The sequence below is a fragment of the Cladophialophora carrionii genome (assembly GCF_000365165.1).
Source record: "Cladophialophora carrionii CBS 160.54 unplaced genomic scaffold supercont1.1, whole genome shotgun sequence".
In the NCBI taxonomy this organism is placed as follows: Eukaryota; Fungi; Ascomycota; class Eurotiomycetes; order Chaetothyriales; family Herpotrichiellaceae; genus Cladophialophora; species Cladophialophora carrionii.
In genome coordinates this window covers 634,914-656,834 of record NW_008481816.1, presented here as the reverse complement: position 1 = coordinate 656,834, position 21,921 = coordinate 634,914, and the positions used below count along the sequence as shown (strand labels likewise).

Genomic DNA, 21,921 nt, shown 5'->3' with positions numbered 1-21,921 from the left:
GTAACCTCAGTGGCCTGTGTGTGCAGGCAGTTGGGACCCTGACGGAATAATCTAAGTCCAGCTGCGCTTCTGGTTCGCCGCATCGAGGGGCTCGAGGAATCCAGCGTGGTACACAGCTCGGCCTGGCTTCCCTAGCTCTCTCTCCGACGGGCAGGAAGACCTGGCCCGGTCAATGATAAACCCCCCCGTAAGCACACAACTAAACCCCAAGCGAACATCATGACCCGCCGAGCCGTGATGTCCAAATGGCTGTGGGTTGTTTAGTGTGCATAAGGAGGATGACGAATGAGAAGGTTGTTTAGGTCTAACGCATGATGCGTGCTCCGCCCCCTATGCAGCGCCAGGCCACAAATCAAGGCAGCGAAGCAGGTTGTTCCGGGGTGGACACCAAGGGGACCACACCCTCAGTTTCCAACTGTGGTATGTCTTGTTCGAGCACGAGGCCAGGGGCCGGGTGTCCTCTGCCACATGACCTATTCTACTGTAGCTTTACATTTCACGAGATGCTCAAGGACGGAAAGAGACCGGAAAACAACGTGTCTAGATAAGTCTAGATGTCATTGAGCTATTGTAAGTTGGCCACTTCCTATCTCAGAATACCTGTGCCGTTGGGGTATCGTTAAAAACATCACTGACGCCAGAATGCTCGGTGTTGGGCTGGTGACAAGGTGGTGCATACTACTCATAGGGCTTTTCCAAACCATCATTCAGTTCCTTGAGCTTGCGCGAGAGTAAGCCGTGTCCTGCTTCGACTGGTGCGGGAGAGAAGCCTCGTGCGATGGAAGCTGAGTTCGACGCCGGCCAAGGCACGGGAGAGCTACGAGAGGACGTCGACGGCAGGAAGCCAGGAGTGGGCGAGACGGCTTGCTCAACTAGGGTTCCCTCTGTCTCTGCATTCTCGGTAACTTTTGTCACATCCTTTTGGTATCTTGCAGGGGTGTAGAGGTGAATGGGGGTTGGTGACAAATCTCGTGTCGCTTTCAAGTCGTTTTTCGAGGCGCCAGAGCCTGACATGTCATCCATATTCTCAAAGTCCGGAGTAACTGAGACCTGAGAGAGAAGAGAGACCTTTTCATCTGGTATGCTAGGACTCCGGGAATGACTCCCAATCGCCGGCTTGTATGGGCTGAACCTGGGGTCTGGTAGTTGAACCTCGTTCCGAAGCTTTTCTGTGCCGTCTGGGGCGCGGTTCGCGAAGACGACGCGAATAGTGTCGTAAAGGTAGAAATAGCCTTTTGCCGTACAGCAAAACTTGATATGGATGAGGTAGCGAAGAATGTCTTTCGCACTGAGAGGGTCGAGTGCAGCTAAGGCGGCCTGTTTCTCCAGCGTTGCAGCTTCTAGGATGGGGCCGGTCGAATAACTCCTCTGCCGAACAAAAGTTTTCGTTCCGGGAAGCATATCCTCCAGGTCGTAAGGAACCAAGAACAGTTTCACGGCTGTCTTGTTGGGATTTTTGATGATAACCTGAAGTTGTCCCTTCTGAGGCACCCGATACGCCCCACCAGGAGGGGCCTTGCGCTGCCAGACAAAATTCTTCTCTTGCCGATCTCGTGTTTCCCTAGCCAGCGCTCTTCCAATGGCTGTGTTCTCGGGTTTTGTGATCTCCGCAGCTAACTCTTCGGGATTGAGACTTGCTTGAGAGCGCTGGGCATGTCGACGAGGCTCGGCAGCTTTCAGGTTGCGCTCTAGGTCAATACTGCCCACGTACGGACTGGGATTATCGTCCGAGATTGATCTGGACGAACTGGCGGAGGGATAGTTATAGAACACGGCCGGAAATGGAACAGTTACATGAGCGGGACACTTCAACCTGGCTGGGCAGTTCCCTTTACCCATAACTCCGATCTGGGCAACGAAATCAAGGGGTTTCGACGCAGGAGTGGACATCCTACCTCGCAGAATAGACTCCTCGAAAGAACCAACCATTGAAGCACGCTGTCGAGGTGACGTGTCTGCTGCCAGGGAAGTTCGACGTTGCCTAGTCCAGGGAGGTATCTGAGGCGGAGTAGCCGGCTGGTAGGTGAAAGAGCTCAACGACCGCCGCATTCGATGCCCCGGAGAGAATGAAGCGCCATTATCTCTCTGGGCCTGATCGTATGGTAACGGCCGGCTGGAAACAGGTGCAGCAGAGTCGGCCGGAGACATATGTAATGATTCAAACACATTGGGGGGCATGGTCCTCCTCCTTGCAGTTTTGCCTGTCTCGAGACGTGGCGGATCCTTCGGTGAGAAGTCCAGTGTAGGATTATTGATCGCGTGGACAAGTGGACTTGTAGGGATTCTCATAACAAAACTTGAGGACAAGCTGCTCCCCAGTGAAGGTGCACGAGATCTTCTGAACACATCTGTGGGAGAGCTCTGTTGTTGTTGGACGTTTGGTATAGTTGGAGAGTCTGTCTGCCAGAATGGATGAGACCTGTCGAAGTTTGGTTGATAACTCGGCCTCCTTCGAATCGACGTCTCTGCATGTGTACCAGGGATTGGTGAATCCACATCACAGTCCTCTGTTACATCACTAGTGCGGAGAACAGATAGGGAATGTCGCAGGGCATTAGTCGCGATTGACCGAGTTGGCAGTGCCCCCTCCACGTCGCTTTCTCGCTTAGCACCTTGAATGTGATCAGCATGAGGGTTATTGTTCGATTGTGGCAGAGTCGAAGCGACCTCGGCACACAGAGCTTCCAGCCCTGGTTTGGGTACCCATGTTGTCCGTTGACCTCTCTTGATGCATTGGATCAGCTCTTCTCTGTCACTTGTGCGGACTGTAACCTGCTCCTTTTCTTCACGGTCATCTCGCCTTGGAGCACTAAATCCTTCCAGAGCTTCGGTAGGCTCAAACAGAAATTGTTCATCAATGTCGTCGGGTTGTGGGGTACTGTATCGAGCCATGCTGGAAGACAGTCTCCGCCTCTTCGTTGGTGGCTCTACCAGATTTCCACAATCCAAGACAAAGGGCATGCTCTAGGCCGTGCCCCAGTCCTTCAGGGTATACAGCGGGAATGTTGACGGCAGGTCTCTCGCGAGGCCTGAGACAAATATGCATGAGACTCGAGCGACATAACGGTACGAATAGTTTAGGTGGAGGGAGGGAGGTAGTCGGGCACTATCGTTGCATGGTCGATCAGTCAGGACTCGGTTGACGAACTCTCACTTAGAAGCGAGGTAGGCTGGATAGGGGGTCTTGCTGAGGGATAACAACCCTAGGAAACCATAGATGTATACATGACTTAGTATCAGGACAGGAGATAAGTGTCTAGCAGAGAGGAGCGTGCTCATTTCAACAATGGCATGATGATTGAGTCATACCATGCCACATACAGTAACGTCACGAGCATGTCTTAGTGCCAAGACGCCCCTCATCCTCATTCCCCCTTCACCTACCACTCACTTACGACTCACCGTGCACTTACCTAACACTTCCCGAACATTTACTTAGCACTCAACCCACTCCACCGGCTCCTGCTCTCGGCCTACTGGGTGGAATTGGTTGAGATCATTCTCCTAGAGATTTCATGCACGAGGATTATCCTCGATGGACACATCAAAGGTTTACTCCGTACTCGCTACCACGCATCACTTTACGCCGTCAGGTTAAGGCAAGTCGTAGTTGATCTCTAAGGGTGATGAGTGCTACTTAGATTTCGGGTCTCACCTCGACCGTGCCGGGAATCCTTCTGGTGCGGTATTTCTGGCTTGGCCTGCCGAAACATGATCGGTGCTCGGCACCGATGCAGTTCTGCCTTACCAGCTGTCAGTGGTATCAGCCGTGATGACTTGGTCACAACTCCCATGCGACGTGATCCTTTCCGTGGGGCGCAACTCACTTTCCTCCGGCTCTTTGAGGTCCGGCGCCATTCACGCGCAAACGTTGGCACGGTGCTTCTTGTCCAGTGACAAAACAGCCGCCTCAGTCCATGCTGAAAACATTCTGCGACTCCCAATACTGGTTGCTCAACGTCGACAGGTTCGCGAAACCCTGGCCGAACGACGCTCCCGGTTGGCTCCAATGAACGTCAGCGTCGAAGAGCAAAGCGTCGTTTTCAACATCCGTCTGCCAGTCATTGCTTCCGGGCTGAGGAGTATCATCTTGCGCTGGCAGTCGCTGTTCGGTGAGGTCAGAATTGACCGGGAGAGCCTTGAACTGGGTATCTCGACCGAGTTGACCTGACTGCGCAGATCGAACACCGGAGGGAGAAGAACTCGAAAGTCTCTTGCGCGCGTTCCACTCAGCTGGTCTCTCATGTTCACTGAAACTATCCTGCACGCCATGGCCATTTAATACGCCTTCTTGCGCCTCTCGGTTAAGCGGTTGAAAGTGGCCAAAAGGCCAGTGACTAACTGTCGCCAGGGCCTGTATTATTCTCCATCCTGATTTGCCGCAAGCAGCTTCTAGATTTGTCAAGAGCGACAGCCCGCGTCTGGCAACAATATCTTGCTCGGAGAAGGCCTTCAGTGTCCTGAGAGCATCGGCGAGGCCTTCGTGCAGCGGAAATTGCCTTCGAAGTCTAGCGAAAAATGCCAGTCCAATAGCAAGCCCTGCCAGAAAAGCCGCGTTGACAACAAAGGGCAGTCGTTTCGGAAGGGGTTCATATGTCAACAAGGGACGCGTCGTCTCCGTGATTCGAATGGCAGAGTCGACGCAAGCATACCCAAGGGCACGCTCCAGCGGTACGGCAGATAAGTGGATAGATGGTGAATAGTTCAGGATGTCAGGCTCTTTGTCGGCCTTGACTGGCAGGTCCAGCAAGAATGGTCTGTTCAGCAGTAAAATGCTGACCATAATATTCACAACGTAAGTGACAGAGCCCGACATTGGGCCTTCGCGGGTCTTCCAAGTGGAATGTTGGCAGGATACCGTCCTGCCAAAGGCCTCGGGGCAGGAGGGAAACCCATTTCCGATGATGTTTGCTGATTTCCTCCACGGTCTCCATCGAGGCGACCCGCTGGGAATGAACCTTGTTCAGGATACGTTCTGTGATCCAGCATTGTAGGACCGTGGGGCGATTCGGAACGCCCGCCTTTGGGACTTCAGGGCGACTTGAACCTGAGCAACAACCCAAAATCTGCAGTGTCTCATGATCTACTGTAAGTCTTGAGTTTGTGGAAGAATCCATCGTGACCAGCCAAGTCAAAACACATGGGTTTGGTTGTTGGCTTCTTCATCGTGGACTTCCCTGTCCGTCTCACTATGAAATCCATCCCGGCACAATACGTCCTTGGCGGAGCAATCATACTCTTCGGCACTGCCACTGGGCTAGTGCCCGTTTGTGGGAGATATTCAAGTCTCATGGTCCTCCGATTTATCCTGGGCTGCGGCGAGGCCGTCCTGACCATGGGTTGTCTGTACCTCAGCCAATGGTACAAAGCGGATGAGCTCGCTTGCGGACAGCTGAGTCCAAATGAGCAAGCCCTCTGTTCCAATAATTCGCTGCTGACAACGAGGACGGCATTCATGTACTGGTCCACAGTCGCGTCGTTCAGCAGCGGACCTATCAGCTACGGAACCGACAAGAACCTAGATGGTGTGCATGGCATCGCCTCGTGGAAATGGCTGTTCATCATCGAGTCTGTTCCCACGGTGGTTGGTGGTCTTGCCGCGGTAGTTGTCCTACCTGTCGGTACGGCTGTGGTGAAGCCCAAGATCAAGCAACCAAGCCTCTCTGGCATCCCCAAGCAATGCTGGGTGTTTGCTGTCTTCGTTTCAACATGCTGAGCAACGGCCCCGGTTCCGTTGTACGACACATTCGGCCCATGTCGGCGAGAGCATCCAGGCGTCCCTGCGAGTTAGTCTATCTCGATGATAGATACATGACATGCTCTCCTCCTGCACGATTCCGCCACGGTGGAGGAGTTCTGGGGAACTACAGGGACTGTCACTCCAGGACTTGCAGCCGAAGATTTCACGAGCCGCTTCCGAAGCCTGTCGGAAGCGCTAAGATCGAGTTTACAGGATTGTAATAGACATAAACTGCCTCAATCCGAAGCCTATCCATGCTCTCCGGCAAGGCACATGGCGGTGTTCACGGCAATCGACGAAGAATCCTCCGCAAGTCGTGGTGATGGCTCTTCACCTGGGCTGGGCTAGACCAAGAGCTGGCAGGAAATAGCAACTCCTTCGGCTACCAACCACAGTCTCTGCAGGTGAACTCGCCTCAGCAGTTTCCGATGGAAGATGTCGGTGTTGGACTCGTGAGCCGTACGTTAGCGGAATGCAAGGGTCAACAGCGTTGAATTACATCAACATTGTCTACCGTCCCCAAATGTCGCTCCCTCTGGGCACCGCCTGTTCCTAACCCTTGGTCTGTCCACGACATGACTGTCCAAGCGTGAAAACCTCGAGTGCTTCAGCTCGGCACAAACTGGACGGGCCACAATGAAGCACAGGTGTCAAAAGTCAAGGCAATATTCGAGGTGATCCCCGTGGCGAAGCAAGACCTTGAAACAGCAACCTTTATTGAGAATCTTCGGTGTCGGAAATGGGGCGGTTTCGACGCGATCATCAGACAGGTGGTCCATTCGGGCGCCGAGATGGAGCCCTGGGACAATGACATCGTGTCTCTGCTTCCGATCTCACACAATATATGTGCGAGCGTAGTTGCAGGGTACGACTGGATGAACATCCCGTTGCTCACGGAAAGAGGTCAGTCCCCTTGCCCTGCCAGTCTATCCGCCAATTGATACCAGGCCTAATGCGCGTTATTCCACCTAGGCATACTGTACTGCAACAGCGGCGCCGCTTGTACTCTTGCCGTGGCAGATGCGGCGCTCTACCTCGTCATCTCGGTCTTTCGACACTTCACCCTGGCTCAGCTCGGCGCCAAAACGGGCGACCCTAAGACATGGACGCGAAGGCGAAACAGGATTCGAGAAATCGGCCGTAATCCCCAGCGTCATACAGTAGGAATCGTGGGTCTGGGACGCATAGGACATCTCGTGGCCAAAAGATTCTACTTCGGCCTGGGAGCCCACGTCGTCTATTATGACGTGCAACGACGATCGCGAGAGGCCGAACAACTGATCAACGCTAGGTATTTTGACTCCCTGGACGATTTGCTGGCCGTGTCCGACTGTATGGTCGTGGCCGCGCCTTACTTTAGCAAGCAGATCATGACAGCGGACGAGTTCGCCAAGAGGAAGAAAGGAGCTCGCTTCGTTATCGTGTCTCGTGGGGCAATTGATGGACCAGGCGGCCTTGGTCGACGCTCTGAAATCTAGACAGGTGTCTGCCGCGGGCCTGGATGTCTACGAGAACGAGCCGCATGTGCATCCGGAGCTGGTCAAGATGGACAATGTGACCATGATACCTCACTGTGCTGGAGGATCTGTCGAGTGGACGACAGGATTCCAACGGTGGTGTATCGAGGGGACTCTTTTCTCTCGACCGGGAAGGCTGTGACACCAGTCAACCGGAAGCCCTGAAGCCCTGAAATAGGATTCTACCCGCACGCAGAAATGAGGGGTCGTAGTACGTTGTAGACATCAATTCGCTGCTGAAAATCCCAATATCTGGCTGGAAGAGGCACACGAGTTGAAACGAACCGATGGTACGGGAGTAAATCCAGTATTATTGTAGTTGGGCTTATTTCCCGCTCGCTAACACCAACAGCTTCTCGGGCAGAGCAAGTCCTTCTACTGAAGCACCACCTTGCATCCCTCCAAACTGGAAACGACCAGCGTCAGCCTTTGCTTCTCCTGTCCCGTTGGCACTACTTCAGTTCCAGGTGGGAGTCGCGGAGCGGGATAAGCGTAGACGAACCAGAGCGTAGCTTGCTTCGGACAGGGCAAAGTCCTTCCCCAAGCATGTTCGGTACCCGTGAAGAAACGGGATATAGGCACAGCCGATGTGGGTGAGCTTGCCATCTAACCACCGTTCCGGTTTAAAGTCGTGTGCATCCTCGCCGAAAAGCTTCTTGCGACGGTGCATGTGATACGGGCTGAAGGTAATGCCGGCGTTCTTTGGGACGAGGACCGGCGATTCACCATCTGCTCCGCCGCCTTTCGGCAGCAATGTCGTTCTGACTGTGGATCTGGTGTTCATGGGGACTTGTGGGTAGAGTCTGAGGGCTGACGGCAATGATTAGCTTTGCTTCGAGGAAACGGCACTCCGATGACTCATTTTCGTTCAGGACAGCGTTCAGATAAGACATATTCCTCGTATGCGATCTGGTAATCACCGCCTCGTAGCCGGCGACCTCTTGGATCTCCTGGCGCAGCCGCTGAAGCATCTCGGGATGACGAAAAAGATGAAAGATTGCCCATGACATGGTGCACGCCGTGGTATCTCGTCCGGCAAGTAACACGTTGACGAGCTGGTCTCGCACCAAGGATTGATTTTGATACTCGGTGTGAAGATCGAAAATAAAGGGATACTTTTTGATGGCTTCTCCTTGACCGTGGAGACCGGCGTACTCGAATGCTTTTTCGACAAAGTAGTCCGCATAGCGTCTGACGACTCTGCAGGACTTTTGATAGCTCGGCGTGTTGTATAGGAAGCTTAGATGCGCCAGGGGCAGCCGCACGGCGGTAACCCAGGTGGCACAGTCGAAGGGTTCGGCAAATTCGGTGTGCTCTGCTTCTGACAATGTCTCGATGGAATCACCAAAGAGCAGCGTCGTCGTCGTCGCGAGCGTGAACCGAAAGAATGCCGGCTGAAGGTCCACCACGCCCTTGGAATGTTGAAAGGTCGAGATCAGATTTTCGACCTGGTCCGTAAAGGTCTCCAGGTCTCTGGCTTGGACTCGTGCAGACTGTCGTCGTAGCAGTTCCCGCGAATGCCTCCAGGCCGGACCATCTTGAGTGAAGATCCCCTCGCCAAAGAAGGGGTAACAGGCAGGTCTACGTACCGCCAGACGCATGTCTACGCCCGTCATTAGTCCCGCGAGGCTGAATTCAATGGCGGGGGTGACGCACCTTGGAAACGTGTTTCTGTGATGGCTTTGATGTTGCGAGGGTCTGAGGTGAAGCAACCAACCACGCCAAACATGTACGCTGCAAAAGTCATACCCGGGCTCTCAGTGAACTCGACTTGTAGCATCAGCGCGTGGTCAGTCAGCACCGTCTCAACATGTCTCTTGATCAAATCAAGAGCCCAGGGCCAGCAGTGCTTGAATTCACAATGAGGTGGCTCGCAGCCGTGGATTCTGGCGAATTCTGATTCTTCCTGCAAACAATTAATATAGCCCACATTTCAATCGTACTTCGCCTACCCGACGTCGACGTCGTGACCCATACAACCACTTCACAAAAACGGCCCCAAGTGCCACGAGTAAAAATAAATGCATTGACCCGCCAGAATATTCTACCTCTGCCGTTGCAGTGAAATGGCGGCAACTTCGCCGCCGAATTGATGCAGCTCCTTGAACACCTCCGCCGCCAAAACATATGCTGGGACAGTTTGATCAAGGCGACGAGGAACTATCCGTAAGAGAGGACGACAGATGGGCAAGACAGGAAGAGTCACCGGTCCCCTCGCCAAGGACGCAAGGGATGGGTTAACATGTTCCCACCTATCACTTGAACGATGCGAGACGGGGCGACATCCTCAGGGCGGGTGTCTGGCGACGGCCATTCACGCTCACAGCGAAAGCTACTTACCCCCGTGTTCGAGCCAAGTGCGCCCTGTTAGACCAAGGGAGTCACGCGAGCTGACGCGAAGGTGTGGGAGGCGTTCCAAGCTTCAAAAAGCCATCGCTCAAAAATGTAGGGCCCTCCTGCCGGTTCTGTCACAGCTTGGAGTTATCAAGACGCGGGTTGCCGCTCATGGATCTGCAAGTATGTGCAAGCTGGCCCGGTGAAGAATGCCTGGATGAGTGCAACAATGCTGAAAGAGCTCTGCTGGAAGAACTCCTGCGGGAGCATCGAGCCACCAAGGGAAGAAAGTCTCCAAAGGCGGCGACACTGACCGCCGAATCCGCTAGGTCGTGGGAATAGCAGTCTATCCCAAAACAGCTAGCGTATATCAACGCTTATGGCGTCACAATTTGATGTCGTGGATTTTGCGGCGTTTCTGAGCGGTCCATAAAGTGTCTCATCGCTTTCACAACGCTCACTATACCCAGAGACTGTCTGCTCTGCTTCATACCCGCGGCCTTGGACTCTAGGCATTATGAGCGTCAAGCGAGCTCGCAACGACGCTGATGGGGCGGCCGGGGAACCAGACAAGAAGAAGCGCAAGGGATTTTCGGTCGGGCCAGCCAATCTTCCTGATGGCACTTACCGGCGCAAAAGTAAGTTACTCAAGGTCTGCTTGGAAGTTTTCCTCTGCTAACTCGTACCAGCACAAAAGATCAAGAAGGATCTCATTCAGAAGGCAAAGGTGAAGAAGGCGTATGCAAAAGTGAAGGCGCAGGAAGAACTAGCAACGACACACACATTTGCCTCTGGCCAACCCGCGAATCACCGTCCGGACCCGGCTCCGTCAAGCCTTGAGCTTCACCCTGACCGTCAAGCAATGTTAGAAAACGACCATACACGTGGCAGACGGACTTTTCCGCAAGAGGATGAATCAAAGCTGCACAGAAACGTAGATGGCCGGCCAGGACAGCATAGGTCGAAACAGTCGCGCTACAAGAAGGAACTGGAAGCTGCGACCCAACGTAAGGCGGAAATTGAGGCAAAACGCAAAGCTATGGAGGCTCGTGAGAAGGATAGGAAAGCTATGTCCAAGGCCAAACGACCCGGCGTCGATGGGAAGGCCAAGCTAGGTCGACAAGGGACCGTCTTACTCGATCGAATCCGCAGACTAACCGAAGAGGGGAGGATATGAAGCTCAAGTGCCGAGAGAACTCCCTTCTACTATCCCAGGAGCTGCCAATGGCATAAGGTCCTTGTGAGCGGATAACCGATGCACATCGCTGATAATGAGAATCGCTTATAGTCGACACACGGCTGCGACATGTGGCGTGGCACACCAACAAAGACTTCTTCAGCCTCGAAGTTGATTGATGCTTACAACGACCTTTGTCAAGAGGACTGCCCAGGAACCCAGACCTGGGTCGCGATTCGCTGTCATGTCGCTCCGCGGACAATGCGAATTGTTGGACAAGCACAACCCAGAACAAAGCTGGTGCTGCATCGTTCGTCACAAAGAGTGTACCGCCAACTTTGGTCTTATAAGCACTCGCCTGCCCTCGGCCTGATCAGAGACGTGCAATTCACACGAATCCATTATATAATATATTTCTGACAGAGCCGTTCTCGAATCGTTGTGTCAGCCACCACCTTTTCATTGTTCTGCATCGGATTTTTTGGCAACCACAAACATGTCAACATTTACCACCAGCAATGAAGATTTATATGCCCATGGGCGAAGGCTCCATCACATCCTTCAATCGTATAGGGGTGATAGCCCTGAAAGACAATATGCTTGGGACAAGTGGATTGAATTCAACAGGAAGCACCCATTTGTCGCCAAGGAAGTGTCAAGTCAAAGCGATATTGTAAGCAACGACCCTCTGCGCCCCTGGAACGAGGCAGATGAGAACCGGATGTACGTTGATAAAACTCACTGGAATTCTTTTCTTCGGGGTTGCGCCATCGGTGCAGGGTTTCGCATCGAGATCGAAACCATCGTCACCTTTATGCGTTCGCAATATGTGCACATGTGGAGGAACAAGAGCCAATATGGTAAGTCCCCATCGTCGTCGATTGTGCCGCTACGGACATGATTCCCCCTTCCCTTATCGGCGTGGGTGCATGCTAATATTTTCACAGGTGAGACTTATCTAGTCGGATGGGCTATCCATCATATGCCACGCCCGATATCTGAGTTTCTCAAATGGTCCATCAGCCAAGAGGAGACAGAGGAGCAGAAATGCGAGTGGACAATCAATGGCTTTGAGCAACATCTTCTCACCTGGGCTGCACTCTTCGAGAGCAACTTGGCACAAAAGTACTATACGCAGTGCCGAGGCCACGAAGACCGCCGCTACTATTATGATCCACGAACCGACCGCATAGAGCAAGAGTTTTACATCAGTCAGCCGCGCACTGGTGGTGGCCCCATTGCACACTTCCTGTACTCGAGAGCGGACCACCGTCGCTGGGCTTACCAGATGTTCAAAACCATCTGGCGGTGCGGCTTCGAAGACTGGGCCGTCCGAGATGGCGGTGTCAATGTCCCCCTGGACTCGATCATGAGTGGATAGGGAGGGATGTGGATGCGAAAGAGGTAAGTGAACGTGTCTTCTGTGTGTCGTGCTTCTATTGAAAGCAGTGCTTGCGAGCTTGGTAGGTTTTCATGACGGTGAGTTTTGCTGTGCCAAGTGCATGTGAAATATTTTCGATATCTGCGTTGTCCCTATTCCACTAACCACCCTGTTTATCCCCATTGATTCTTGACTCCATGCAAGTTCATTGTTCACAATGCCTGCTATTGGGCTTCGTACTGTTCACCTCTCGCACTGATCTGAGTAATCACCTAGCTCCTTTGCAACTCTCGACCAAGTGCCTTACATGACAACGATGGTCAGCATACCGCTCGTCGACGGAGGATAGGCCGAGTCTCATGAAAATTGGAGTAAGCATCTTCTCTCCCGCTCCGCTGCCTCGTTACCCGCTGTGTCATTCTCAGCGCGTGGAATCATCATGGATTGCTTCGTGTTGTCTCCAGGTAAGTGAACGACGAATATGAACAACATCGGCTTGGGTGTCCTCGCTCGAGTACTTCAAGCAAGAGAGCTGGTTCGGCACGAGAGACGATCTACCCCCCGCTGTCTACAACCAAGGAACCCCGACCGTTGCGGAGAGTTCTCCCTTTCCTGGTCTCGCGTTTGCCGCACGACTTCTTACTCCCTCATAGCCACCCACTATCTACGAGGAATTAAACATGTGGCTCGTAGGAAGCTACAATGAGGTTGGGTGCCGGAAAGGGTTTTGAAGTGCCGCGCTGGTTTTGGGCTGAGACAAAGGAAACTGTTTCTTGCTGGACGTCGTTGGGGATGCTGCCCCAGCTTCTGGAATAGAGACATAGCTCGAGCTTGGAGATGTATGATGCTCGACATGCCTCGTCTTCCAGCTCGTGTGGTTATAAGATCAATGCTTCCAGGACCACTTTGATACTGGTTGCGAGCAAGAGTATGCAGTCTTGAGAGTGAACAGGCACGTGACAGGCCGTATTTATAGCGCCTTCCAACCTCGGCTTAAAGTATTTCCGGTGCCGTGTTTGTCCTGTTTGCAACTGCCAAAGACGCATTTTCGCGCCGCGTCGCAAATACCTGGGATGTTAGGTCGATTGACCCCACCGATGTTGATCCGGTCAATCCTGCGGATCGATGAATAGACGTCTTATTTGTTCCATTTCCTATCTCTGTTAATTTGTGCCTGGTATAATGGCGGCGGCGTTGACCTCGCGCGATGAGCCTAAAACGGCAGAATACGCTGGAGGTATGCAAACTAGAATTCAGGCTATCCGGCTGGTCTGATGTATTGTTCCTTTTCTGGACACTCACTAACACTGGCTTCACTTACAGACGAAGTCGCTGCGCTGGTGCTAGATCCAGGCTCCTCCAGTGTGCGGGCAGGTTTTGCCGGAGAGGACGCTCCCAAGTCGATTGTTCCCACCTTCTACGCTTCGACCGGCTCTGATCGGTTCTTTGGAGACCATGTGATTGACGTGACGCGGGAAGATGTGGAAATCAAGAATCCTGTGGGAAGAGACGGCATCGTGGAGGACTGGGAGGCAGCTGAAGCGCTGTGGAAATACTCGTTCGCACACAAATTGACGGGCGTCAGACCGAACCGCGCGCTGCAGGAGTGGCTCAACGATCCCAAATCCGTGCCAGATCTGCAAAAGGCGATGGCCGACGCGGTAGACACCGAGCGTTGCCTGGAAGACCATCCTCTCTTCATGACCGAGCCCTCGTGGAACCCACCCAAGGCCCGAGAGAAGTGCGTGGAAATAGCGTTGGAGTCATGGGCGGCACCGGCATTCTATCTGGGAAGGGCTGGTGTCATGGGCGCCTTTGCTGCAGGCAAACCCAGTGCGCTCGTCGTGGATTTTGGGGCGGCGCAGGTGTCGGTGACTCCAGTGCACGATGGGATGATTCTCAAGAAGGGCGTTACGCGATCGAATATCGGCGGCAATTTCTTGTCATCGCAGGTCCGCAACATGTTTGCTGCCAATGAGCCCGAGCCGATCACCATCACGCCCCATTATCTCGTTCAGTCGAAACAGCCGGTGGATGCTGGACAACCAGCCAACGCGGTGTTAAGGCAACTGCCGGATGGCTTCAAGCCCCCGAGAGCTTCCTTCCGGCGGTATCAGGAAGAGAAGGTCGTGCTTGAATTCAAGGAGATTGCGCTACAAGCGTGGAGGATCGACAACAACAATGGGCCGTTCCGTGGCCAGGGCGAACTCTTGACTCGGGAACAACAATACGCACACCCATTTGAGTTCCCGGACGGATACAACCAGACGTTTTCGTCCGAAAGATACCGGGTGGTCGAGTCGATCTTCGACCCACAATGCTACTATCCACCTCCGCCAGGGTCGGACGATGGCCACCTGTACCCAGCACCAGACGCACAGGGCACAGTTATGGGACTGGTGAAGGGCGCGCTGGGCCAAGTGGATGTGGATATCCGACCGTTTCTGCTGGCCAACGTTGTCCTGACCGGAGCAGGTTCTCAGATCCGTGGTTTGCCCGAACGGATCGAAGCTGAGCTGAGGAAGAACTACCCCAGTGCCCGGATTCGGGTTCAAGCGGCGGCTCAGCCCATCGAGCGCAAGTTTGGTAGCTGGATCGGTGGCAGTATCGTGGCCAGTCTTGGGACTTTCCATCAGATGTGGATCTCGAAGAAGGAGTACGAGGAACATGGAGCAAGCATCGTCGAAAAGCGCTGCAAGTGAGACACCTGGCAGCGAGCACGTCGCTGGCCGAGGCAAGCTATGGTGGTGCTCCTCATGGTCGCGACCGAGACCAATATGGCCTGGTGCATGAGACTACTTGACTCAGGTGTGAAGCATGGAATTTGCAGGCACGGTGTATTCCTGACTAGGAGGTGGGCGCGAGGACAGGATCACGCGGGATGGCAGAATCGGGGAAATGAGCCCGCAAGCGAACAGGGCGAAAGGGGTCATGGCCGCCGACGAGGGAGCGTGGGATGCCAAGTTTGTCTTGAGCAGCTTGACGCAGGTGTTGCGAGTGGTTGGGTCGACGCAGATAGACGAGCCCGCCAGACGCCGGCCAGCAGCTGGAATCGCCGATTTCTTCAGGCGCAGGGCCAAAGGGCGCCAGGATGGAATTATTGGTGACAGCCGAGATAGCCAGCAGCACCGAAGCCTCCTGTGCAGGGTTGGCTAACGAACACTAAGGCGGTGAAGAGCGTCCCCAATATCGCCCGTGCAGCGTGCACCCACGGGGCAGAGCGAGCAGCGGCACCAATAGGGCGACCGCATCTTGTGTAACCTGTCTGCAGCTGCACGTCTGCCACACAATCCAGGCACTCGGGTCGCAGACAGAAACAGATCCGAGCCCTTGGAACGGACGTCGACTGGGCGACGTGAGAGAGCGCGCTACTCTCCGCCATGACACTGTAGATGCGCTGAATCCGGTAGTGCGGAGGTCAAGACTCAGAAGGTGTAGCTAGTAGCTCATAGCTACAGTAGCTGCGAGCTCAAATCATCCTTCTGTTCAACCTCACGTTGGATGCTTGGGACCTGCGAGCGCTGATTGCAGTCAATCGGGTACGCCCCTTCTGATAGCTCAGGCACTGGCGAGGCACCCCAGGCACCCCAGGCACTGCGTCCACAACCAGCGGTCCCTGGAATGGGGGTGCTGCCTAAGGCAGGTACCTCCGAGTACAGGTACCCATAGCCATTGTGCCCCGGGCAGCCCATTGCTATGTACTCGTACTTGGATGCTGCTATCGCAGGATGGGTCGGTCAGCTGCACCCGGGACCAACGGCGCCCCTCTTCCCCATGGCGTTCTTTAACTTTGATCTAGCCGTCTTCCATCCTTCACTTTCCCCGCCAAAACGGACATGATTTCGAACCTTGGATCAAGGAGCTGCGGCGTTCCTGCAAATCATGGTCCGTTCCATACTTTTCTCACGCCTGTTCCCATGCAGCCCGTTGGTCGAAAGCGGGTTCGGTGGTCTGCGGCCTCTCATCTGATGTCCCCCGTCCTGCGCATCCCAGCAAACTCTATTCACTGCTGGAACGGCTCAGCACAGCTTCATATTCGACCGTCGGCCATAGCTGAGACTCCACCCATGGTTGGTGCCGGGCCACGGCACCCGTTGCGGTGGTACGGCGAGGCCGCGCCCTCGTTTCGCCCTCAAAACCTGCCCCGGTGCGTCTGGCACAGCATCCACATCTGAGCACAGAGACCAACTGCTGATTGCCATTATTCAGGTTCGACCCATCGTCGCCGCTGTCCTGACTCAGACGCGCCTTCTTTTGGCCGCACAATTCTGAATTCTTCCCCCCCACCGCCCTCTTGTCGATCCCGACTTCGGTTTCGCGCCCACGTTGCGACGCCTATCGCGCTCGAGTGAGCTGTCTCTTCAGCCTGTCCCGTCCCTCTCATCACAACCACCTCACCCCCTTGTCTCGACGATCGTGCCGCCCAATCTACTGCAAGGTATCCCTCGCTAGCCACTCTGTGCCCATTGGTCCCCATTTCCCGGCTCTTCGGATCCAAACGCCTGTAACCCACTTTTCAGACCACCTACGAAGCCTTCTTTCCATCGCAAATTCTTTCAACCACAACGGCGCCTGCCCAACCCACCTACTTCTATGCGGCTCGACCCGCCGTCCACAAAAATACTTCCCCCTCTCAATGTTGGTCCGTCTGCCAGCGGGCTTTCTGGGAACGGCTGAGCGACTCGAGTAGGTCTGGTTGCTCCTTGTCCTCCTCGTCCATGCCTAAGGGCAACTTCTGCAGAACCTCAGCCCGAGCCCAGTCTAGGCATGTCAGTTCCACGACCGTCTGCGCCAAGATCAAGATCTACTCGCACTATGGACTCCCCTCTGGTGCCCGACTCAGACTCTACCCATTCCTCGTACGAGGGAGCTCAAAGCGACACCCGCTCGTTGACGGCCAGCATCACCGACTATCCCATGCATTGGGGACGACGATACCACCGGTACAAGGAGGGCTCGTATTTATATCCCAACGACGAGCACGAACAGACCCGGCTGGATGAACAGCACGAAATCCTCAATCAACTACATGGTCGCTTGTTCTTCGCTCCTCTCGACCCCGATAGTGTTCGTTCTGTTCTAGATATCGGCACAGGAACTGTAAGTGATCCCGAGATTCCCCTGGATCCGCGTGGTCAAGAACCAGGGCGCTCCCCACAATCATCTGGCAAAATGGTCCTCGCTATGACAGTCCCTGCTCGTCACACTGTCTCACAGGGCAAGGGGCAGCTATCGCGGATGGGCCGTCGCTGGATACTCTTGTCTGACTATCAATGCATTTACTGATATGATTCTTCGAGACTGGCAGGGTATATGGCCGATTGCTCTGGCTGATTCGAATCTTCTGCCTTGTGCCACCATAACCGGCACGGATCTTTCGGCGGTTCAGCCTGACGACGTTCCCTCAAATGTGTACTTTGAGATTCAGGACTGTGCGGAGGAGGATTGGGTACGACAACCGGGCAGTGTTGATTACTGCCACGTCCGTTGCATGGCAGGCTCCCTCACGTCATACAGAGATTTGATTGAAACGTCTCGAAGGTATCTGCGTCCAGGCACGGGATGGTTAGAATGTCACGAACTCCATCCTCAACCGGTGTCGGATGACCACACCATCCCCGAGGACTGGCCCATGAAAGTGTGGGAGGAGAATCTGCACCACGCCGCCTCAGAATGTCTGGACCCGCCTCGACCAATTCGCATCGCTCCCGATATCAAGACTTGGATGGAGGAAGCAGGCTACGTCGATATCCACGAGCACATCACCAAGATCCCCTTAGGACCGTGGCCGAGAGACACGCGTCTGAAGAACATTGGCGGCTGGTGGCTCTCCAACTACCTCGCTGGGTTACAAGGCTTCACGTACAAGCTATTCAGTACCGACGGCCTGAGGTGGTCTCGAGACGAAATCGAGGTTCACCTGGCCGATGTTAGGCGAGCCGCACTCATGAAGTCGGTGCATTCCTATCAAAGGTACCACGTGGTGTATGGACGGAGGCCGACCAGAGAAGAGGAGCACCATTTAAGCCTGTATGGCCACGGTTGACGACTGTCACAAAACCCTATCTGGGAACTGGAATTGAATCGCCATCAGCGGCGCATGACACGATGTCTAGGTCACACGACACGCACAGATTGAAGCGTACACCAACGTGGCGGCTTATTGTCTCTGCCGTGCCGTGCCCTATATCTGTCTACCCGAAGTGGCAGTCAGTGCCACCACGGGAAGGGTCATGACATGCTACTGCGGCCCCAGGGATTCTTGGATAGCCCGTGTTTTGGGTATGACTTGGAAATGGACACCATGCCAATGGAAGCTCGACCACCATCAGTCATCTACACGCGCACAAGACATCCCGAAATTGCATATTAGCATATTAGTGTGAGCTAATGCCTGCTCAACCACTGCAAAGAGCATCACCCGAAGGCGGCGGGGTGGATGTCCCATGATCAGGTCAAGCTGGTCGGAAGGAACAAGGACAGCACGAAAAAGGGATACAAAAGTTCAAGTTGTCGGCTACCATGTACAAGATTTAGTGATCACCCTCTCCTCTGTGCTGTGTGCTCTCACGCTGACAGGAGAGGGATTGGCTCTGGCCAGTCGGCTGCTAGCCGTCATGCCATAGCGCGGTGTTTAGTCTGGCATCGGCCGCCGACCGCACGGCCAAGTGAAACCTGTTTCCAAGGTGTCTGTGCTGGTCGCTTTCGCTTGTGGTGTTTTCCATGGCCCCCTGCCCTGCCTGCCCTGCACGCGACACAACACGACACAGTGTGACAGTGCGCAGACCATAGTTCCGACTCATGATGGCCCGGCCCGAGTCAAGACCATCGGCCTAGCCTCGGATCCTGAATCATGACGGGTCCATGATCGCTGTGGGGCGCCGTGCTTTGCGTTGCTTGTGCGCGCCTCGGCGGCATGTTTCCACCGATGACCGCATGTGGTCGTACGGACTACCCCAAGGAGAATAGCAACGGTGTGGCGGGCCGGGCACCAGGGGAAGGGTACGGGGAAGGACCAGGGACGACTTACGAGTACTTTCCGGCCGAGCTCACGGTCGAAGGTACGAGTACACAGTCCTCGCCAGGTATGAGTACGAGTTACACACTACTGGTACTGGTGGTGCCGGCTTACCGATGCCGTGCGTACAGTAAGACGCCGAGGCAGATTTCCACAGTACTGTACTCCGTACGGCTACTGTGTACCTGTACCCCTACCAGCATCATCTTTTATGTCTAATCAGTGTACTGGTACCGTAGCGTGTGAAGTCTCGTTCGATCATTGCCTCTTCTGCTGACTCTGTCCAGCGTTCGTCTGGTATTCTCATTCTCACTCATGTCTCATCCCCCTCGGCGGCCATGGTGCCATGCAGTCATCCTCACCCCTTCTGCTTTCTTCCCTGTGGTAGGTCAGCCCAACACTCGAAGCCTCACCATCCTGGAAGTGGTCCCGCTTCCGCGGCATGCCGCGCTCATACCCCGCGATATGTTACGCGAGAGAAGATACGCCGAGTACTCAGTTGGCCACGGGCCACGACAAATGCACCTAGGTCGTGGTGCGTGCGGTGCGTGCGGTGCGTGCGTTCCTGCTCCTTGCTGGGTTGCTGCGTATCATCCACGGTATACAGCTGCTGTAAGTCTGTGTACCGTAGACTCTATTGTCCTTCACGGCCAATGTACCTTGACTCACTCTCGTCCGCTGCATGGTCTTGTCCCAACGCGCGGGGAACTTAAGTCCTGTGTGCTGTGTGCTGGGTACAGTACGAGTACTCGGTACTTTGCAGGACCTGTGAGCTTGCCGAGATCCGCCGTTCGTTCGTTCGTTCGTTCGTTCGTTCGTTCTGGCCCTTGCCACGGACACTTCCCGCGCACGAGAAGAATCGAATACGAGTATGTACCACAGTAGCTAGGGTTGCCCTGGTCCTGAGGTGCATCTCTCTCTCTCTCTCGCGAGCGCGCGCGCCACGCAAGACGTGAAGTCAGATCCTCAAGAATGGATCTACTGTGTACTCCGTGCGTGTCTTCTTTTGCGCTAATCACCGATGCACAGAAGTCCGCTACGAGCTACAGAAACGGGGAGCAGAGCAACCGAGCGAGCGAGCGCGCGAGCTGCATGTACTATGTACGTACTGTACTGGGTAGAGCGCAACTTGAATACACAGTACAGAGCTCGGATTGGGTTGCGCGCAAAAGGACGACTCGCACACGCACGGGCACTCGGATACGCACTCGCACACACACGCGATCGCTTTGTGTAAGGCCAGGGTTGACATTGGATTGAGTTGGGTTGGGTTGTATGCTTCCACATCCATCGATCCTTCGAGACGCCGCGAAGAAACAACAGGCATCTCGCTGACGAGATAGCGCATCCCATGCCTGCATGCTCTCGCTCGAGAAGCGTCCGATGCCTCCTCTCACGCATCCAGCCTTGAGCTCACGAAATGCAACCATCATCCATCGCTCGTCATTCATCGTTCATCACCCGTCCTTTTGCTGACACTAGGCAAAATGCCTGCCTGTCGTTGAACTCAAATCTCGACTCCTGGCTGGCTGTGCTGGCTCAGGGCGTTCATACCGTGTATTGAGAACCATGTATGCTGGCTCAGAGCTTTTCTGCCTCGTATTGAGAACTGAGTATGCTGCTCAGGGCGTTCATACCGTGTATTGAGAACTGGGTAAGGTCCATCCACTCATCCTCTTCGGCGACACGCGACAGACGACACGCGACAGATGACAAGCGACAGCGACGCACTGTCAAACACCCACCGCACTTTTGACAAAGCGTCCACAGAGAGCCGCTTGATTAACCACTGGATGTACATGGTCATGGTCTCCTGGGCTGGGCGATGCACGTTCGTTCATTGGATCAGTTCAGTCCGTCTGTCCGTCTGTAGATTGGTTGGTCTGTCGGTCAGTCAGTCAGTCAGTCAGTCAGTCGCTGAATTACCCTGCAGCCGTGCCCTGGCCTGGCCTGGCCTGTCCTGGCCTCTTTCGCTGTCATTCACTCATCTGCGAAGTGGCACTTGCGTCACACTGTCAAACGTTCAAACGGTCAAACTGTCAAGATGTGGTCCGCATATTGGCACGTGTGTGTCAGTATCTTGCGCCCTCGTCTGCGAGGTGGCACTTGCGTCAAACTGTCAAATGTTCAAACGGTCAAACTGTCAAGATGTGGTCCGCATATTGGCACGTGTGTGTCAGTATCTTGCTTCACCCATGAGTGCGTGCGTGTGTGCATGTGTGCATGTATGCCTGCACGCTCAGAAAGAAACAACACTTCAGCCAAATAGACGGCCCTGCTCTTCACTTTGGACGCGGCGCTTCAGCCAATGCGACGCCCTTGTTCTTCACTTACATCGCGCGGCTTTACAGAACTCTTTGGTTCACCAATGAAAGAGTGCTTGCCTGCTCAAGAGACATGCATATGACCACCAAAGCACGGTGAATGCCACGGCACTTCTGCAAAAGCGACGTCCCTGTTCTTCACTCTGGACACGGCACTTCAGCTAAATCGACGCCCCTGTTCTTCACTTGCATACGTACAGTAGTTTTCTCGCTTCACCGACACACAGTGCCCCAAGCATCCACATGGGCTCAGAGGTGTAGCGCTTCAGAGGTACAGAAAGGACACCCCGATCTTCACTTGCATACATATCTCGCTTCACCTACAGTATCCAAGCATCCAACGGGCTCAAAGGGGTAGCGCTTTAGAGATAGTGACGCCCCGACCTTACATGACCTTACTTGTCAGTTGTCTCCCTGACCCTTGCAGTGT

The 21,921-nt window shown here is 54.4% G+C and overlaps 9 protein-coding genes across 9 annotated transcripts; 6 read left to right on the top strand and 3 right to left on the bottom strand.

Annotated features, from left to right (window-relative positions):
- Positions 1-678: 678 nt before the first annotated feature.
- Positions 679-2,892, bottom strand: G647_00235 (uncharacterized protein; the record flags this gene model as incomplete). Its single annotated transcript, XM_008723638.1, has 1 exon — positions 679-2,892. The coding sequence occupies one exon, from the start codon at positions 2,890-2,892 to the stop codon at positions 679-681; it is 2,214 nt and encodes a 737-aa protein (XP_008721860.1).
- A 1,018-nt stretch (positions 2,893-3,910) lies between these two features.
- G647_00234 (uncharacterized protein) lies at positions 3,911-4,816 on the bottom strand (the record flags this gene model as incomplete). The annotated part of the gene is made up of 1 exon (XM_008723637.1): positions 3,911-4,816. The coding sequence occupies one exon, from the start codon at positions 4,814-4,816 to the stop codon at positions 3,911-3,913; it is 906 nt and encodes a 301-aa protein (XP_008721859.1).
- A 324-nt stretch (positions 4,817-5,140) lies between these two features.
- Positions 5,141-5,716, top strand: G647_00233 (uncharacterized protein; the record flags this gene model as incomplete). The annotated part of the gene is made up of 1 exon (XM_008723636.1): positions 5,141-5,716. One exon carries the CDS (start codon positions 5,141-5,143, stop codon positions 5,714-5,716), a length of 576 nt encoding a protein of 191 aa, XP_008721858.1.
- Positions 5,717-6,531: 815 nt separating this feature from the next.
- G647_00232 (uncharacterized protein) lies at positions 6,532-7,218 on the top strand (the record flags this gene model as incomplete). Its single annotated transcript, XM_008723635.1, has 2 exons — positions 6,532-6,643; positions 6,713-7,218. 2 exons carry the CDS (start codon positions 6,532-6,534, stop codon positions 7,216-7,218), a joined length of 618 nt encoding a protein of 205 aa, XP_008721857.1.
- Positions 7,219-7,979: 761 nt separating this feature from the next.
- Positions 7,980-9,037, bottom strand: G647_00231 (uncharacterized protein; the record flags this gene model as incomplete). The annotated part of the gene is made up of 2 exons (XM_008723634.1): positions 7,980-8,860; positions 8,914-9,037. 2 exons carry the CDS (start codon positions 9,035-9,037, stop codon positions 7,980-7,982), a joined length of 1,005 nt encoding a protein of 334 aa, XP_008721856.1.
- Positions 9,038-10,108: 1,071 nt separating this feature from the next.
- On the top strand, positions 10,109-10,768 carry G647_00230 (uncharacterized protein; the record flags this gene model as incomplete). Its single annotated transcript, XM_008723633.1, has 2 exons — positions 10,109-10,229; positions 10,281-10,768. The coding sequence occupies 2 exons, from the start codon at positions 10,109-10,111 to the stop codon at positions 10,766-10,768; spliced, it is 609 nt and encodes a 202-aa protein (XP_008721855.1).
- Positions 10,769-11,264: 496 nt separating this feature from the next.
- On the top strand, positions 11,265-12,149 carry G647_00229 (uncharacterized protein; the record flags this gene model as incomplete). The annotated part of the gene is made up of 2 exons (XM_008723632.1): positions 11,265-11,628; positions 11,716-12,149. 2 exons carry the CDS (start codon positions 11,265-11,267, stop codon positions 12,147-12,149), a joined length of 798 nt encoding a protein of 265 aa, XP_008721854.1.
- Positions 12,150-13,331: 1,182 nt separating this feature from the next.
- Positions 13,332-14,851, top strand: G647_00228 (uncharacterized protein; the record flags this gene model as incomplete). Its single annotated transcript, XM_008723631.1, has 2 exons — positions 13,332-13,386; positions 13,473-14,851. 2 exons carry the CDS (start codon positions 13,332-13,334, stop codon positions 14,849-14,851), a joined length of 1,434 nt encoding a protein of 477 aa, XP_008721853.1.
- A 2,113-nt stretch (positions 14,852-16,964) lies between these two features.
- On the top strand, positions 16,965-18,195 carry G647_00227 (uncharacterized protein; the record flags this gene model as incomplete). The annotated part of the gene is made up of 2 exons (XM_008723630.1): positions 16,965-17,249; positions 17,458-18,195. The coding sequence occupies 2 exons, from the start codon at positions 16,965-16,967 to the stop codon at positions 18,193-18,195; spliced, it is 1,023 nt and encodes a 340-aa protein (XP_008721852.1).
- Positions 18,196-21,921: the final 3,726 nt, after the last annotated feature.